We start from the raw sequence: 18,783 nt of genomic DNA, 5'->3' as shown, positions 1-18,783 counted from the left end.
ACCTCCTCCACCAGTGGCCAGAGTAATCATGGATGCCTCCACTCTAGGGTTGGGTGCTCATCTGGGGGATCTGGAGATCAAGGGTCTTTGGTCTCCGGAGGAAAGGTTGCTTCACATCAACCTTCTGGAATTGCGGGCAATACGTTTGGCTCTCAAGGCCTGTCTTCCCCCCTTCGCAGTCAGTCGATTCAAGTCGTGACGGACAACACTTATGCGATGTGGTACATAAACAGGGAGTAGTAGGGTTGTATTGTCTCTGCAGAAAAGCTATGCGAGACTGTTCCAGGGCTCAGGGCCATTAGATTAGTGTGGTTGTAAATCATCTGGCCGGGTTGCTAAATGTGTGTGTTGACAGTCTCAGTCGGCAATACTCGGCAGATCATGAGTGGCGGCTTCATTCGGAGGTGGTCCATCACATCTTTCGGATGGGGGGGGGGGGGGGTTCCTCAGTTGGAACTTTTTGCCACTCAGGAGAATGTAGTCTTCAGTATCCGCTGCGTTTATATTGGATTGAAGCTCGCAACTCCTTTACACGTTTCCTCCCATACCCTTGATTCCTCTTGTTCTGAGGAAGATTCGCCAAGACCAAGCTCTGTTCATATTGATCGTTCCGGATTGGCCAAGAAGGGTGTGGTACATGGACCTTCTTCATCTCTCATCACACCCTCCACTCCATCTCCCTCTCAGGGCCGACCTCTTGCAGGGGCAGATTCTACACCACCACCTCCAGAGCCTGCACCTTCATGTCTGGCGACTGAACGGGGTAACCAGAGTTCTTGCTCTCTCCCACCGGATGTGGTGGATGTTATTTTATCGGCCAGAAGGCACTCCACCAAATCTGTTTATTCCTCTAGGTGATCCAAGTTGTTGAATTGGTGTGGAGACAGGTCCATTGATCCTTTGCAGGCCCATTTATCTGATGTACATGGCTTTTCACTTTCCTTGGCCCAGCAATCTTGTGCTGTGGCTACTGTTAAGGGTTACTTGTCGGATTTCCTCCATTTGCCAGACCAGCTGTCTTTATTTAAGTCCCCCATTGTTATGAGGTTCATTAATGGCCTCAGCAATAGGTTTCCTCCCCCTCCCTTTATTATGTCTCAGTGTGATTTGAATTTAGTACTTACTTTCCGGATTGGGTCTCCTTTTGAGACTCTTCATAGTTGCCCGTTGAGGCTTCTTTCTTTTAAGACTATTTCTGATCGCTATTATCTCAGCCAGGAGGGTAAGTGAGCTTCAGGCTCTTAGTTCTAAACCTATGTTTTTAACCATTCATGCAGAAAAGATGGTTCTCAGGACCAGGGCGGCTTCCTGCCTAAGGTGGTCACTCCTTCCATCTAGGGCAGCCTATTACCTTATCCACCTTCTATCTATCCCTCACCCTTCTAAGGAGGAAGAGAGACTTTACCGCCTGGACCCTAGGAGGGCGGTCAGCTTCTACCGGGATAGAACCAGGGACCTGAGACTGGATGACTAGCTTTTTGTGGCCTATATTGGAATGGCAAAGTTGTCCACAAACGCACACTCTCCAGGTGGATCCTTTTGTGCATCAAGATCAGCTACGCCTTGGCCAAGAAGGAGCCACCTGAAGGTATTAGAGCTCATTCCACCAGAACTAAGGCATCTTTTTTTGACTTGGCTACAGGTGTTCCTGTCGTAGACATCTGCAAGGCGGCAACCTGAGGCCTCCTTCACACCTTTGCGAAGCTTTACTGCTTGTATTCGGAGGGATGGCCATTTTGCACGCTCTGTACTGCAATATTTTTTGGCATAGGCAGGTGGACATCGTCCTCTAAAAGAAAAACAGCTTGGGGATTCAATTCAAAAGATGAGAAATTGACAGGTAGATGTATCCATCAGAACATCAGAAGAACAAGTTACTTACCTTTGGTAACGCTTTTTCTGGTGGATACAGTATCTGCCTGCGGATTCCTCACTGACCCACCTGCCGCCCCGTTGTCCATCTGCTTATACCGAAAAACCTCAGACTGTTTGACATTGTTATTTTTTTATATGTCATTTATATGCCATACAGTTTGTTGCTAGGAAATGCTTGGGTTTTTGGCTTTTCCTTTTTACACACACACACACACACACACACACACACACACACACACACACACACACACACATATATATACTATATGTAATTTTGCATATATTTTGTATACTGTGTATACTTGTGTTATGTTGTTGGTCCACCCGTTCACCTCGAAGGCACTGAAAAATGGGTGGGACTGATGTTAGAAAGCTGACGAGGCCATCTTATGGCTCCGATGACGTCACACAGAGACACGAACAGAGCTGTGCTATTGTGACGTCATTGTTGACGAAGGAGAGCTAAGAAATGAATTTATGTGTAATGCTGGTGCAGGGGTAATTCAAAAGGTGAGGAATCCACAGGCAGATACTGTTTCCACAAGAAAAAGCGTTACTGAAGGCAAGTCACTTGTTCTTGTAGCATGAAGTGCTGCAGATTCATATGCCCACACACCTCTCAAACTCTAGCTGCTGCAGATCTATGCTCTATTATTTCACTTCTATGTCTTACCTTTTGCATGATCACTACATTTTAGCATCTTACGCTCCATTTTTAGGTTCATCTGCTGTATATAAAAAGATCAAACAATTGAGCCAATGCCCAAAAGATATAACTCTTTCGCTTTTGTGCCTGCACTAGGAAACCCTCAGGTGGAACAAATGGTAAGCTACCAATATAACACAATGCAGATCAGCCCAATCACAAGATAAGTCTGACTGTACTAGCTAGACAAAAGCCTGACTGAGGAGAAGGCTAACAATTGAGAAGCAAAAGAACAGTACTCAGCGCTTCAAAAATAGGCCCTCACACAGAGCTGGATTAACAGTGATAATGCATTAAAAAGTAGCTAGCTCCTAATTCAAACGATAGTGTATTCAATTACTTGGATACTGTGCATATCTACATGCTTCACAACAGTAGCAGTATACACCTAATAACCCCATGTTTTAGTAGTTTGGTCGCTGGTGGTAATTTTCAGAGCTTCAAGTTTGCAGTGCAATCTGTTTAACATGAACTCCAACTGCGTAAAAAAAATAAGAAATACAAAAACATGAAGTGAAACAGCTGTTTTAAATATGGTCTTTCATTTATTAGACTGGCTTTGCAAATATCCATGTCAATGTTGCCAACACCAGAAAATGGTGATAATCATGGGATACAGCAAGTGGTAAAACCATAGAAATGTAACAGATTTTTCTGTCCATAAAAATGAATAGTCTTGTTCATTCAAAGAAACAGACTGCTAATGAAATGCACTATCAAAGCTTCTTTTGTGGCCCCTGTTTTGATTTCTGAATGTATTATTCCTGTGAAAGCCACCGCCTTGTCTTCGACCTCTGAAATCAGAGAAACTTCTTTCCCGTTCTTCTAATTCTGGTAAGTCGAGTGCAACAGTCAACTGCCATCGCCTCGAGTCTTTCCAGCTCTCCTGTAAAAACAACGTAGGTTGGTTAAACTGGTTTGTGCACATGGTGTTATGACACTGAGATAGGCAATTAAATGATTAAACTGTTTCTATATCACGGATGCCAACATAATGCAATTTTGAGAATCAAATCTGAATTGCTTACTTACCTTCTGTAATGATCTTTCGGGTAGATACGTTTATCTACCTGGAGATTCCTCAACACTTGCATACACCCATGAGCCAGTCTGGATTGAGAAACCTTTCATAGCTTTCCTATGCTGGGAGGTGGTGCTGGCTCCGAGCACCGGAAACGGTACAGGTGTGAAATCACTCAAGCCAAATAGTGACACCCTGGCGCACCACTATCTGTTCTCTATCCATTTTTTCCATGCCCTTACATCACTCCTAAAGCGTGGAGGGACATCTCACTCCACATCAGAGCCTTTTCTTCTTTTCTTGAACTCCACAAGAAGCTGAAGACCTGGATTTTCAATTAACTAACGTACCATAGGCAGGGCTAGGCGGGCACACGTGCTCAGTACCAGGATACCCCCATGGGTGATGGTGCGCTATACAAATACACATAACAAAACGTTAGAGACAAAGACAATGTCATGTTGAGTGTTAAATGCAGTGCAACAGACTAACTTGGAATCCTATCAAATGGAAGGGCTACGACCATCCTTTATAACCGAAGATAAACGGGATCGTTGGAGGTTGGATATCCATCTTTTCTGAGTAGTCACCACAGATATTTCACCTTTTGCTAGACCCTATATTTACTGGTTGAGGGCTGACTGAGGATTATGCCAATAAGTCTTCGGATTGTCCAGGCAGGTAAATGGCAACTTTCTAAAAGTAACTTTTCTTTAATATTCATTATAAATCTGGATTCACCATTGAATTGGATTTTTTATAATTGTTCAAAATAGTGGTTTCATTATTTTTTTAGCTAGTGGCTTTCCCGAGATACAGTATTAGCGTTTTAAATTTAATAGGAGCGAATAGGTGTGAACTGACTCATAGAAGTAAACAATAGGCTGACCTGATTGACCTGGCAGAGATAACTCCTCTGAACGCTGTAAAATATGCAGGGTGGGTGCTATGGGTATCCTTTCTGATACTACAATGTCAAATCCTTCTTGCATGGTCTGCTGGGTTCACACATAACCCTTAGAGGACACTTGAAAGGGGAAAGACCAGGATGCCAAGACAGTTATTGTGAATTCACTGCCTGATTACTGAAGGACTCTCCTTTTGTACCACCAGACATTGATCTCGGAGTTTATTCTGAGTACATTGCTCCCCAAAACTGAATTTTAGAGTTAGATGTGGGAGTATGCTGGAACTGTAATAGTACACTTCCAAGTTTAGTGCGGCCGAAGACTTTCACCATCTTGAAAATGCTTAAAGTGGGTGGAGTTGGCCTAAGGTGCTTTTAACCCATTATTTAGGTTGTGTCCAGGAGTCCTTCTCACCCACTAGCTCATGCCAGGCATCAGTGTGGCACCTCCTGGTACACACTTCAGAACTCTCCTGGACCTGTGGAAGAACAGAAGAGTAGACCTGGTGTATGCAACCTGATCCTGCTATCTCTTGTACACAGGACAAAAAAAAGTGAACTCCATTGGTTATAAGGCTGATCTGTTCAAGCTACAGGGATACAACGAGCTACAAGAACTTTTTCCACCAAATTTCTAGATGATCATGACACCCTGTGAGTCTCCAAGTAGCTTGAGAAGGATATTTTGCTGGTGGATTGGGTCTTAAAGGATTAAAGTCAGAAGGCAAAAATGTTGCCCTTGATGAACCTGTTCAATGTATCTGACCAGTGCTCTGACACAGTCAGCCTCAAATTCTCCTAAGTCATGGTATACTGAGACCACCGACACTTTGTGCTTTCAACTCAAAACTTTAATAATTCATCTCTCTGGTTCCCTTATTGCATTTTTTTAAAATTTTGGTGTCATTTTATTGAACTACTGTATTTTTCTGATTCAATTAGAGATTTGTATTGTTTTATAATGTGACCTGAATACTGTTTCGGTACTGCATGAACACTTTACACACTGCCCTAAGTTAAGCTTGTGTGCCATAGCTACCATGGTTGAGCTCAGTGTAATTTAGTTACTTTGAAGGTTCACTTAGGCGAGGGTTGTGATTATCCTTTGAGGTAGGGTAGTCTCCCATCCCAAATAATCCCATTTTGTACAATGAGGAATCTGTAGGTGGATCAGAGTATCCACCAAAAATAATGTTACCGAGGGAACTTTTATTGGATGATGCTTCTACCTGTAGATTCATCACCTCTTTAATACATTTCAAAGTAGTATCCCCTACACGTAGTGAATCTGAAGGAGTGGTCAGACAACACATTCTTAAAGCACAACACGTTATAAAAAGCCATCCTCCTTCGTTTGGAGTCCAAGCAATAAGGTCTGGTAAAAGTATGTAGATAACCATGTCACCTTACAGTAGACTGCAGCCAAGGGCCACCTCTGGCAAATGCTTAAGTTGAAAACTTTGCCCTGGTAGAATGAGCATAGACTCCCTTGGGTGGTTCCTTTTAGGCAAGGGTATAACACATTTTAACACTCAAAATGATTCAGTGAGGAGGTCCTCTTTCTTCACCCCATTGCCACCACTGATGCCTGCATATCCCACAAAGAGCTTGTCAGCAGATCTGATACACACCTGGATGCTCTCATGTGTTACAAGAAGCGTTCTACAAATTTTCTGAGTGATCAAGTAACAACTTAAAGGCCCCCAAGGATCCATCCAATGTAATCTCTCCTTCTTGGTAGGGTGAGTGGCAGGAAACAAGTGAGAAAAGTAATGGATTACCCCAGGTGCAAAGGAGTCTCCACCTTAAGCAGGAAATCCACTTTAGTACTCAGGGCTAGTTTGTCTGGGTAGTAGCATGTGAAAGGCAGATGGACACTGGGTGCCTGCTTCATGCTGAAGTAATGACCACAAGATAAACAGTTAAACTTAAGTAAACAATTGTCAGGGGTTCAAAAAGACCCTCCAAAATGTTAAAACGAGATTAAGATTCCAATTGGGCATTGCAAAGGGTAAGGTGAAGAAGAAATGTAAGCACCTTAACAAATCTGTTAACAATAAGGGATCCGAACGGTGAAGTTTGAACAGGCAAACAAACATGCTGAAAGAACTGCAGTATAGCCCATGATAGTGCCTAATGCACAAGTATGCTGGATCAGTGTTTGGAGGTAAAGTCCTCCATATAGTAAAAGACATACTCATGCATTAAGTGCCCAACTGTACTGTTGGCTGGATCCCTAATGCTGATTTTTGTTGTCATAGGCAAACTCAGATCATGCGCGTGCACCATCTCATAGGCCTCTCATGGATTGTTGTCTTGTTGGACCGCAAAGGGTGCCAAAAGGGCTGTCCTTATGTGGTGGAAGGCTACTGCCTTCACCAAGATTTAAGTAGTACAAGATTTAAGTAGTACAGGTGCAGTGGAGCAGCATACTGTGTAGTGGTGAGTAGGGAGTCATTTTAGCCTTTTTGGACCGCCTTTTTGCTGCCTTTGTGAGCCTCCCCAGACCATTTGCTAGTTTCAGCAACTGGTTCCCATTGGTTCTACCCCTGAAAACAAGTGAGGTAAAGAGGTGTGCCCACCTCTGCCGACTCCACCCCTCAGGTGGGGGAGGTAAGGTGAAGCACAACTCTGAGTCCCCGCCATTTTGAGGATGGGGGACCCAACCAACCAGGGACAGGCTCCTGCCCCCCTCCTACTGGAGGGTGGCACGATAGGGGGTGTACCCACCCCAGGGAAGGGACCCATTGGTCCCTGCCCTTCCCGACTCCTGGTGGTCGACCACACTGGGAACAGCACCAACATCCACCGACCATGTACGCAATCTAGGATTCATCCTAGACTCCTCCCTCTCCGTGTCTAAGCAGGTCAACGCCGTCTCCTCCTCCTGTTACAACACCCTCCGCATGCTCCGCAGGATCTACAAGTGAATCCCGACCGAAACAAGAAGAACGGTGACACAGGCCCTCGTCAGCAGCAGACTGGACTATGGCAACGCACTTATGTGGTGGAAGGCTACTGCCTTCACCAAGATTTAAGTAGTACAGGTGCAGTGGTGGCAGCATACCGTGCAGTGGTCAGTAGGAGTAGGGAGTCCTTTTAGCCTTGTGTTACTGTAGTGAGGCCGACAGGCTCACTGACCCCTTTAAGGTTCCGCTGCTGTCTGGGTAGCTCACTCTTGGCCTACATCAAGTAGAGGTAGAGTGCTGCACAGCACAGTAGTGAGACTGCACTTGATGTATGTGAAACTGGGAAGGGTACAGTACAGGGATAGAGCAGTACTGTGTAGTACATGAATGGTCAATGCATGTACTAAGTGTATGTTGTATACGAGGAGTACATTACATTAGAGATGTAGTGCAGTGCGTGCACAATGAAAAGCATGAGCTGGGTGTATGTGTGCTTGTGAGAAGCACTATACATGAAGGAAGAAGTGCTGAATGCATGTGCTGCATGTATGTGTATCTGTAGTAGCTGTAGGAAAGTGGGTTTCTGTTGCAGGAACTCCCCCACTTTTTGCCAGACTACTGATGCACTTTTTCTTGGTGTGCCCTGGGTCCCTGCCAATCAGGTTCAGAGGGCCGGTGTTTTTTCCCCAAAACTAACCCAATTGGCATCTCTGGACACAGGTCAGCCCCTGGTAAACGGTACCACAGGTACCCAGGGCACTGTGACCAGGGAAGACCTTTAAGGGCTGCAGCACTTATTGTGCCACCCTTAGAGGCCCTGTACCTTTACACTCACATAGTGCATTTGCAGGCTGCGTGTTTTGATGCATAACAAAGTGAAGAGTCGACATGGCACACATCCCTGTGTGCCATGACTACAGCCCACTGCCCTGGCATGGATCAGTCACCCCTCTAGCTGGGTGCCCTATATCAGTGGTGAAGGCACAGGTGCATCAGCCCTGTAGGACTTGGGCACTGTAAGTGCAGTGCTGCCATTAAACGTATATGGTGCTGGGAGTTTGTCATTACGAACTCCACAGCACCATAATGACTACACTGAAAACTGGGAAGTTTGGTATCAAACTTCTCAGCACATTAAACCCACACCGATGCCAGTGTGGGATTTAATGAGAAATGCACATAGAGGGCGTCTTAGAGATGCCCCCTGAAACTCGACCAACTTCTAGTGACCAGACTGAGTGGCTGCTTAGGCTGCCACCAACAGACATGTTTCTGGACCCCTGGGTCGAGAGCTTGCTGCTCTCAGCGGCCTGATACAATGCACATCCTGGGACGAGGTGCTAAGCTTCCTCCCCCAGGATGGGCAGGGTTCACGAAGTTGAAGCTTCAAAGGCATGCTGCCTTTGTGAGCCTCCCCAGACCATTTTCTGGTTTCAGCAACTGGTTCCCATTGGTTCTACCCCTGAAAACAAGTGAGGGAAAGAGGTGAGCCCACCTCTGCCGACTCCACCCCTCAGGTGGGGGAGGCAAGGTGAAGCACAACTCTGAGTCCCCGTCATTTTGAGGATGTGGGACCCAACCAACCAGGGACAGACTCCTGCCCCCTCCCACTGGAGGGTGGCACGATAGGGGGTGTACCCACCCCAGGGAAGGGACCCATTGGTCCCTGCCCTTCCCGACTCCTGGTGGTCGACCACACTGGGAACAGCACCAACATCCACCGACCATGCACGCAATCTAGAATTCATCCTAGACTCCTCCCTCTCCATGTCTAAGCAGGTCAACGCCGTCTCCTCCTCCTGCTACAACACCCTCTGAATGCTCCGCAGGATCTACAAGTGGATCCCGACCGAAACAAGAAGTACGGTGACACAGGCCCTCGTCAGCAGCAGACTGGACTACGGCAACGCACTCTACGCAGGAAACCCAGCCAAACATCTACAACCACTACAACGCATCCAAAACGCCTCCACCCGACTGATCGTCTACATCCACCGCCGCAGCCACATAACCCCTCACCTGAGAGACCTATACTGGCTCCCCGTTGACAAGGGGGTCACCTTCAAGCTCCTCACCCACGCATACAAAGCACTCCACAACGCTGGACCAGCCTACCTGAACAGCAGACTCAGCTTCCACACCCCCACCTGCCAGCTCCGCTCCGCCAGCCTCGCCGCTGTCCCCCGCATCCAACGAACGACCTCCAGCGGCAGATCCTTCTCCTACCTCGCCGCCAAGACCTGGAACACCCTCCCTACCCACATACGGCAGACCCAAGACCTACTCGCCTTCAGAAGACTCCTCAAGACCTGGCTCTTCAAGCAGTAGCAGCACCCCCCCTCCCCTCAGCGCCTTTGGACCCTCAAGGGTAAGTAGCGCGCTTTACAAGTACTCTGATTGATTGATCTACCTGTAATGCCCCTAAATCTAGTATTTTGGGGCACCCTGAAACTTGCTTCCTCAGATCCAGAAACGACAAGAAGAAAAGAAGAAGAAAAGAAGAAGCTGTGCAGCCAGCTAACAAGAGGAAGACGTCCACTTACTTGGCCCCAGCCCTACAGGCTTGTCTCCCCTCGAACCCTCTCCTGTGAAATCCCGGTGTGTCCTTCAGCCAGCAACCTCGAAAACCCCGGAGGACCTGCCAGCCTTCACTTCCAAAGACTACTTCTCCCATCAACACCTGATTTGTTCAACTGCAATCTCTGGCAGCAGCAGGAAACCAGCCCACTCTGCATCCGCCGAACCCGGCCTGAGTGGAAAAACACCACGAGGAGGTCACGCTGGCGATCCTAAAGCGTGATCCGGCAACCCCTGACCTGCCACAAACCTCCAACTGACGCCTGCAGTCTTAATCCAGAAGGCCCCTCTAACTGCGACCAGGAGCTGGTAAGAAGATGACCCAAAAAGGCACACCTGTATCAGACGCTCCACAGGCTTGTGTGCCCCAACCAACGGTGCCTAACCAACCCTTAACTTCCCAACTTACCTCTCGAAGTGGTGGTCGCACCCAAAAGTCCTACGTCTCCCTGCCTGCAGTGCTTTTGCAAACAGGAGGTTCTCCATAGAAAACAACAGGGCACCCGATGTCGAAACAGCACTCTGGACCCGGCTGCCCCAGTGCCGCTGAGGGTGCACCTTTTGTGCTACTTTGTTTTCCCATGTGCCCGGACCTAAACCCTAGGAGCTTTGCCCCCAAAACCCAGTGGCTTGCTTGCCAGCAGCGACCAACCGGAGGCCCACTATCCCCCATTGGGCCTCAACACTCTGCACCCAGCCGCCCTAATGCAGCTGAGGTTGTCACAAGAGTGCATCAGTGACCCTGGGGGACCACTGAGTCTACCCCAAGAACCTCAAATCCCACTACTGAAAACTTACCTAAAACCCGATAACCATATTTTCCTCCATAGGATAACATTGACACTTTTTCCTGAAAAAGTTTCTAAGTGTGAAGTTTTGAAACCTAAAGATTCTTTAAAATCATACGATTTAACAAAAAAGCTTTTAGTCACCTCTTTACAGGAAATGTCCCAGTGCTGCATTCAGGTATCCAGCACGGAGTTAGAAAAGTAACGTAAAAATTTACTTACCTGTAATTTATTGAAAAAGCCTATTTATTTCAATGTGCTGTATTTGCTAAGTATTGCAATCTACTGCATCCCCTGTAAATCAAACAAAGTACAATTCCTTTTGCATTTTCAAACAGTTCTACAATCAGCAACTTATTACTCTAAAGTATTTAATGTTACCTGTGCCAGGATTGCTCGGTTCTAAAAATAAAACCGTATATTTTTTATACAAAAACAATTGGTCTAGAGTTCAGTCCTTGAGTGTGTGAATCCATTTGCTGACAGTGTGTACCTCAAATGCTTAACACTGTCCTCTTATACTGCCTTACTGCTCGACCACTCTACCACAAATGGAGAGTAAGGTTCTATCTAACTTTAACGTCTGCCTACCTCTGGGGTCACCGGGACTCTATACAAACTATACCTCATTTTGGTGTAGTATATATAGAGCCAGTTTCCCACAAGTCCCTATCCCAAGAAGTCAGTTCGCAGAACTGCGAGGATGGGTGGGGCGGTGAGGAATCTATAACTAACCTGTCTTTCACAGATACATTGTTACTGAAGGGACGTAACTTGTTCATCTGAAAGAGACAGTTATAGATTCCTTACCTTAGAATAAATACCTAAGCAACGACCCAAGTTCACACCAGAAAGTCCTGTAGGACAGAATGGGCAAAGTAGCGCCCCCCTCCCCCCCGGACTTGGCTGTCCAGGCAGTAATGTCTGGTGAACGAGTGCAGAGATGCCAACGTTGCCGTCTAGCGTGGAGTTATGAAGTTTGATGGGTGGTGAGACTCTTGCAGCCTGTAATATCGCATCTCTGTCTCGAAAGTTGAATAAACGAGCTAAGACTGGTCGTGGTGCAGCGCCCGGCTTCGGCGTTCCACCAGGCACTCTGTGTGCTCGCTCCACCGAGAAGAAATGGGATGCAGTTTGGTTTTTATGAGGTCCTCGACGTATAGATCCATTGCTCTTTTACCCTCTGTTTCCGGAATGCCTAGGATTCGAACATTGTTCCTTCGTGAGCGCCCTTCCTGGTCGTCCAGCTTCGCTTGTAGGTGTTTGGTGACCGCCTCCATGCGTTCCATTGCGACCTGCAGTTCCGAGGTGTCCTCCACCAGTGATTTCGTCACAACCTCCACCTGTGCCACCCGTTCTGACATTTTGCGGAAATCGGCACGCAGCAAATTGATATCAGTGGAGATAGTCCCAACTGTTGTTTGAACACTAGGGAGGGTTTTCATAATGTCTTCCAGCGTCATGTTTTTGCTTCCTTCTGTATCTTGACCTTTGCCCACGGACGCGCGACCGCCTGCCGCTGAGTGGTTGTCTTTTTTTTCATATGGGTATTTGTCAAGTTTTGCCTGCGTTGACATGTTTCTCTGCCCTCTTGCCGCCATGTCGACCGACTGTACCAGGCTGTAGGTATGTATACGGGGCACTGGTGCAAAAGGCGGCAGCGTTAGAGCTCCTCAGTGCGCTCCTCGGCGCTTAGCGCCCCCGGCGGTGTCTCAACTTGGGGGAGGACTGTCACGGTTCCGTGCCCCCACTACGGCCGTAGTACAGTTATAGAGCGCGGCTGTCTGTTGGTACTCGGACACCGCGGCACCATGCGTTGTTTCGGTGTTAAAGATGGCGGTACCCAGGACTCCCCAACGATCTTTTCATGTCAGGGGATGGCGTGGTCTTGCGTCTGTCAACCGATATGTCCATGCGCTGGCACCCCTTTTGCTGCTGCAGGGTCGTGACAGTGCCACCGCCCCCGGTTCTTGCGTGTGGTGGGTGTCGTGTCGGGCTGCCCGCCCACAGCATGGATGAAGAGTTAGGTTGCGCGCCGTCTACCTCTCTGCGATCCCACTGCGCGCACTGCGTCCCTCAACAGTGGTGCCCTGCAAGGAGCTCGACTCTACGATAATCGTGCAGTTGGGGCTGTGACAGTATGTAGTCCCAACTGTATCCTGGTAGCTGTCACAGGATCCCCAGGGAGCGCCCTGTTAAGCACCGCTCGCCTCCCTTACTGTCGAGAGACCCTGAATGTGGGTAGAGCCAGCCCTGGGGCGCACGAGGCGGCGACACAATGGCGGCGCAGTGCCGTGGCCTCACCTTAAGTCTCGGTTGCTTTATTTGCGACCTGCTGTTCTTCACCGCAGGGCACCGCTGATAATAGGAGCCAGTTAGGAGGCCAGCACCTCTAGCCCCCGGTGTCTCAGTCCGATGTCGGACGGCGCCTCCAGTGCCTCTCCGCCTCCGGTCAGATTTTCCGCCCTGCACCGCTCACGGGCCCGACAGCACAGTTCGTTGGAGTAGGGCACTTGCGGCGCTGCTATCCTTCCCGCTGTAGTGCTTCCAAGGTCGCCTCCCGCCTGTCACCGCCGGCAGTGGATTCAGTCGGGGCTCGTCCCCTCCAGGGTGCGCCAGTCGCTGCTCTGCACTGGGGAAGGGTCGCACCCCGGTAGACCGCCCTTCGGCTTCGATCACGGGGCAGTTCGTACCTCGCTTTCGCCCCAGCAACACAGGATAATTATCGCGGGGTTCGGATCGCGATCTCCGCTCCCGCTGTCCTTCAGAGTGCTGCTTGTGCCCCTCACCCAGCGGCGGACCGGTCAGTCGCCGACTCCTTCCTCCGACCGGCCTTCACTTCCGCCCGGGTGCTCAACCAATTCAGGTCGGTGCTGCGGCGGCGGTAACAGGCCCCTCTTCGTTACTCCGCTTCCGGACCAGTTCCCGGTGTCGGATTTTGTTCAGGAGCAGTTCAGTCGATGACGATTGTACCCAGGTCTTGGGTTCTGCCCCTTCAGGTGGCGATGTGACGGATTAAGTATCCGGATTCATTAAACGAGCCTCAGTGCCCCGGGAGCTCCTTATCAAGCAGCCGCCATGCTTGGCCGCTAGCCACGCCCCCCCTTCATCAAATCTTTGAAGTAACGGTTACTCTTGCTGAAAATACACCTGGGCTGTTTTTATACCCTTGTGCTAGACGACAAAATTGTTGTTACGACCCTAACACACTGAATGCGGTCAGCTACCTGCTTTCAGGAGTTATATTTTGGCAGAAAAATTCCATTTGAGATATCAAGTGTGGTTTTGTATTTTTTGCGCACAATGTTATCTAATAATGCGGCACTCTGTGCATTTTGGACCCCAAATGTCTTTGTGCATGAGGTTAAATGTCTATAATCTAAAACTAGACGATTGTTCATTGGAGAGGTATATTCTTCAATTACCCTCTAGTATTCAAGTTGAAGATCTCCCTGACCTGTTTTTTAGCTTCTTGCTTTATTGGATATTGCCTCTGAGCACTAGTTGAAACTTAACGAGATCATGTGGTAGGTTGAGTTCTCATACCACCCTGCGTGATTTTTGTATAATGCCGGAGCTGTGCATATATATGTTTAAGGTGAACGGGAACGTGGTTGGAAAATGCAGGAAAAATTATACTTTCTCCCCTGGGGCCCTCCATTACGAATGCAGGCGGCCAATCTTGTTCTGCTAACAGGATGTCCTAACCAGATAAGTTCTTCCAAAAAAGAGATTTTACATTCCTGGGCTTGTCCCCCTCCAACCAGAGGGTTATTTCATATAACGTATGTGAAACACTCACCCTGGTGTCTGGTATTTCCACCATGATGTAATCTTTCAACTCTGTCACCAGAAATTCCTACAGGTTCAGGCGAGCTATTGTTACTTCTGCCGCAGTGTCTAGCGTCGTAAGAGCCCATTGCCCATTCAGAAGTTGTGTCCTCAGAATTGTGGGCATGTCTGATTTTCAGACCAGCAACTTTCTTTTTCTTAAATTGAGGTTTTGGATTTTGCTTATCTTCATTTTTAGAAGTAACGTTTTGAGCGCGCTGTTTGCCTCTGGACTCTGTGCGCTCCTCTCTATTTTCTGACCGTCCTTCCCTTTCGGAGCTGTTCTTTGAGGCCGGAAAAGTTTCCTAATGTTATCCCTATTCCTAAGGTTATACCACCTTTCTGAGGGATCCTGTTGAGGAGACCTATCTCTGGATTAAGATCTCTTGTCTTTAGAATTTTCTTTTTTATTATCCCACTTAATTTTAGAAGAAGTAGGTGTCTGCTTAGAAGTGTCCTTTTCAAGACTGCCCCGTAGTGGAGGTTTATAAGCCCCCCCCCCCTCCCCCCAAACTATCTCCACCAAATGAACAAGTTACTTACCTTTGGTAACGATGCATCTGTTAGAGACATAGTCTAGCCGCAGATTCCTTAACTTAAAATATCCCCAGGCATCAGACTGGATCCGGAAAGGTTTGTGCAGCAGCACCTCTGCGCGCCGGGGGGCGGCGTCATATGGCTCCACCCTGACGTCGTCCATGGATGTGACGTCAGCGGAGTGATATATGCCCCCCCCGGTGCGCCAACATCCATTTTCGTCAGAAGACTTTTCCGCGTCAGAACGCAAAGCCACCACCAAAAACTGTGGAAATATGGGAACAGTGTGCAGAAAAAGAAAAAACAAGGTCTGGTGTAAAACATCACCATAGAAAGACAGTGCCAGGCACCATATATTGTAAACTGAGGGAGGGGTAAAGAACAGAGCACCACTCTGGGAGGGATCCCCGCAATTGTTTAAGTCCAAAAACTTCCCCAGAGGCAGAAGAAGATGCAGAGCATAGGCAGGATTTGAACCCTTGGCCTGTGTGAACCTGTGCCACCAGAGGCACAAGACTTACCATTGAGCAATGGCTCCTCGGTGAACCATCACAGCAGCCAGCAGAAAGGCTGCAACCACAATATATGACAGTTAAGGACAAGCAGTCCAGAACCCAGGAGTAAGGACAAACTACCATAAGGAGTCACCCAAAAGGAGACGTCCGATCCGAATAAGGGACCTACCGAATGCAGCATTGTCAGCGACTGCAACCGCTAGAGGGGAGGCAAGAGACCTCAGGCGGTTGAAGATAAAATGGAATCACGGGGGTAGAAGAATTTAGACTCACATCGGACAACCCAGGGTAAGTGTTGTAAAGGACACATGGCATAGGAGCATACCGTCCAATCACAAGGATGGGTAGAGCGGAGCCACAAAACAGAATATAGCATTGTGAGTCGGAGTGAAAAGAAGACGTCACCCCACAGAGGAATATAGCCACCCAAAGGGAGGCGAAGGCAAGAAGCCCAAGCTGAATGGGTTGTCACAGGATGGGCGGGCGTTAAGGAATCTGCGGCTAGACTATGTCTCTACCAGATACATTGTTCCTGAAGGTAAGTAACTTGTTCATCTGATAGAGACGTCTAGCCACAGATTCCTTAACTTAGAATAGATACCAAAGCCATACCCCTAGCGGAGGCGGGACTGCGACTGAACCCCATTAAGGTCCAGAGAGAACCTAGCCGTCAATAACATGACCAAAACTGTGTCGCCAACCAAAGGGCGAAACACAGTGGGGACAGAAATGACAGAGCAGCCAACCACCAGACCCCTATGCTAGGAAGAGAGCGGGAATCAAGGGGAGGTTAGAGCACCACAGCCCGTTCAGAATAACAAGAAAACCCCTATATGTAGAGGGGAGGAGAGAAGTTAAACACCAAGCCAGAATGCTGGTGCCTGAGCGAAAAATGCTGAACTTCTAAAGAAGAAGAGCAAAGGGGCATGATGGATCCGCAGGATCCAAGGTTTCGATAAGAAGTCAGAGCTAGCCCCAACCAAACAACTTGAACAGCATAAAACACTGTTAAACCTGCTCCTGTAAAGATACAAAGGCAGCAGGACACCGACCTCTGCCCAGCAAGGGCGGATATGGAACAAAAACACACCCAGTAAAGAAACTGGTGTGAAAAGGGAGTTCAGCACCTCGTAAGTAGTAGAACTGAACCTATGGGCCCAAAAGACTGGTAAGTGGTATGGTGGAGAGCACGCGTACGGCCCTCGTATGTACCATAGAGGAAGAGTACTGCTGAGACCCTCGCCAGCCAGACATGTGTTAGAGCATTGAAAGGATGCCCATACACAACCAGGACGCTCGAATGCGGATAGAGGGTGCCTGTTGTACCATAACCAAAGAGCACCAGGAAGCAAGACAGCAGGAACAGCTGAGATGCGCACAATAGCAAGAAGGCAACGGACCACAGGCTATAAACAGCATCTGCCTCCGGTCCGGAAGAGAGAACAGTCCCCTCGCAGGACAATTAGAAGAAAAGATGAGCATAACAAGGGAATACTCTGGACCGACTCACGGGTCCTAGACGCCAGGAAGAGCGGAGTTCGGGGAGAACCGGCTTCACGAGTCCACCACAGTAAGAATGCCAGCAAAACGTAGAAATCCCTACGCGGAAGCAGTGGGGATGTGGAGAAAACTGCTGGGGAATAGGCCTAAAGGCCATAATAACATACAACAGAGAGGCCCACAGCAACTCCTTGCTGGCCAGAACAACCCAGAAGGGGCTGGCGCCAAAAGACGGACCATGTGACAAAAAGCAGGATGACAGGCCATGCGAGGTAGCTACTACACTGCATAGACCTAGACCAGGAGTCGAAGCACTACAGACAATAGAGCGATGCGACCCAGCGGGATGCAGTAAAGGGGTAGATGAGTCTCAGAGGGATACTGTAAGAAAGTGGCCCTATATATACTTGACCCAAGTAAGGTACAGTATGTATAGAGTCCCCAGTCTCCAGAGGTATGGCAGAGGTCAAAGTTAGATATAACCTTACTCTCTAAAGTGGTAGCTTGGTCGAGCAGTAAGGCAGTATCAGAGGACAGTGTAAAGCATTTGTTGTACACACTCAGTCAGCAAATGGTCTCACACACTCAAGAACTGAACTCTAGGCCAATTGTTGTATATCAAAAGATATAGGGCCATATGTATCAACACATTTCCCCATGGACACAGAATGGGCAAAACCTTTGATACATCTGGCCCTTAGTTGTTTTATTTTAGAACCAACAGGTATCAAAATATACTTTTCTCAATATGAGTGACTTTAGGTAATTACTTTGCAAAAAGGAAATAGACTTTGTAAGTACAATAGCTTCAGTGGTTGCAATAGGCAACACAATTTCAAACAATTTATCATTGAGCTCAATGGGTTTTTCTACATAAATGCAGTGGATTACTTTATGGATTACTTTTCTAACCACAGGACTGGATCCTAGATTCAGTCCCGGGACATGAGCTGTAAACAGTTAAGTAAAAGCGTTTTGGTTACAGTAGTGATTTTTAAAGAATATAAATGTATTTTCAAAGTTGACACTTTTCAGTGAAAACCAAGCAATGTTATCCTATGGGAGGAAATTCACAGGTAAAGTAGGTTCTCGTTTTGTAATCCAGTACTGGACTCCTAAGTTCAGCACTGGGACCTCTACCCAAGACAGATAGGTAATTACATTTTGGTATTTGGTACGGTTTTTAAGGCATATTTGAAATTTGCAAAAATCGACACTTGGAAGAAATTTCACAGAAAAACAGTCAATGGCTTCCTATGGAAGAAAATTCAGGTTACTGGTAAGTACAGTTATGATTACTTTTTCAGTTCAGTACCGGGCTAAAAGGTACAGTACTGGCTTCTCTCCTGATCACAGGTGAGTAACTCGGAATTTGTTATTCAGCTGATTTAAGATGAATATTTTAAAGTTTCAAAACTTCACACTTGGAAGAAATTTCAAGTGAAACCAGTCAATGTCAACCTATGGAAGGAAAGTAAGTTATCGGCTTTTAGGCAAGTACTCGACTGGTGGAGTTAAGGTTCTGGGCATAGACTCAGGGGTCTCCCAGGGTCGGAAAGGTACAGTAGTTACACCCTCAACGGCACAGGGGCAGCCGGGTGCAGAGAGAGTAGGCCT

General features: G+C 47.7%; 1 protein-coding gene across 2 annotated transcripts in view; it reads right to left on the bottom strand.

Moving 5' to 3' along the window:
- Nucleotides 1-3,106: 3,106 nt before the first annotated feature.
- The window catches only part of LOC144754879 (nucleolar RNA helicase 2-like), a 650,789-nt gene continuing 635,112 nt past the window's right edge, over nucleotides 3,107-18,783 (bottom strand). For both annotated transcript variants that reach the window (XM_078643201.1, XM_078643200.1), the window contains exon 16: nucleotides 3,107-3,467. In XM_078643201.1, coding sequence (XP_078499327.1) covers nucleotides 3,282-3,467 — 186 coding nt within the window. In that variant the 3' untranslated portion in view covers nucleotides 3,107-3,281. The remainder of the gene's footprint in view (nucleotides 3,468-18,783) is intronic.

This window comes from Lissotriton helveticus, chromosome 5_1, assembly GCF_964261635.1.
Source record: "Lissotriton helveticus chromosome 5_1, aLisHel1.1, whole genome shotgun sequence".
Lineage (NCBI taxonomy): Eukaryota > Metazoa > Chordata > Amphibia > Caudata > Salamandridae > Lissotriton > Lissotriton helveticus.
The sequence above is the reverse complement of the archived record's forward strand: the minus strand, read 5'-3'. Positions and strand labels throughout refer to the sequence as shown.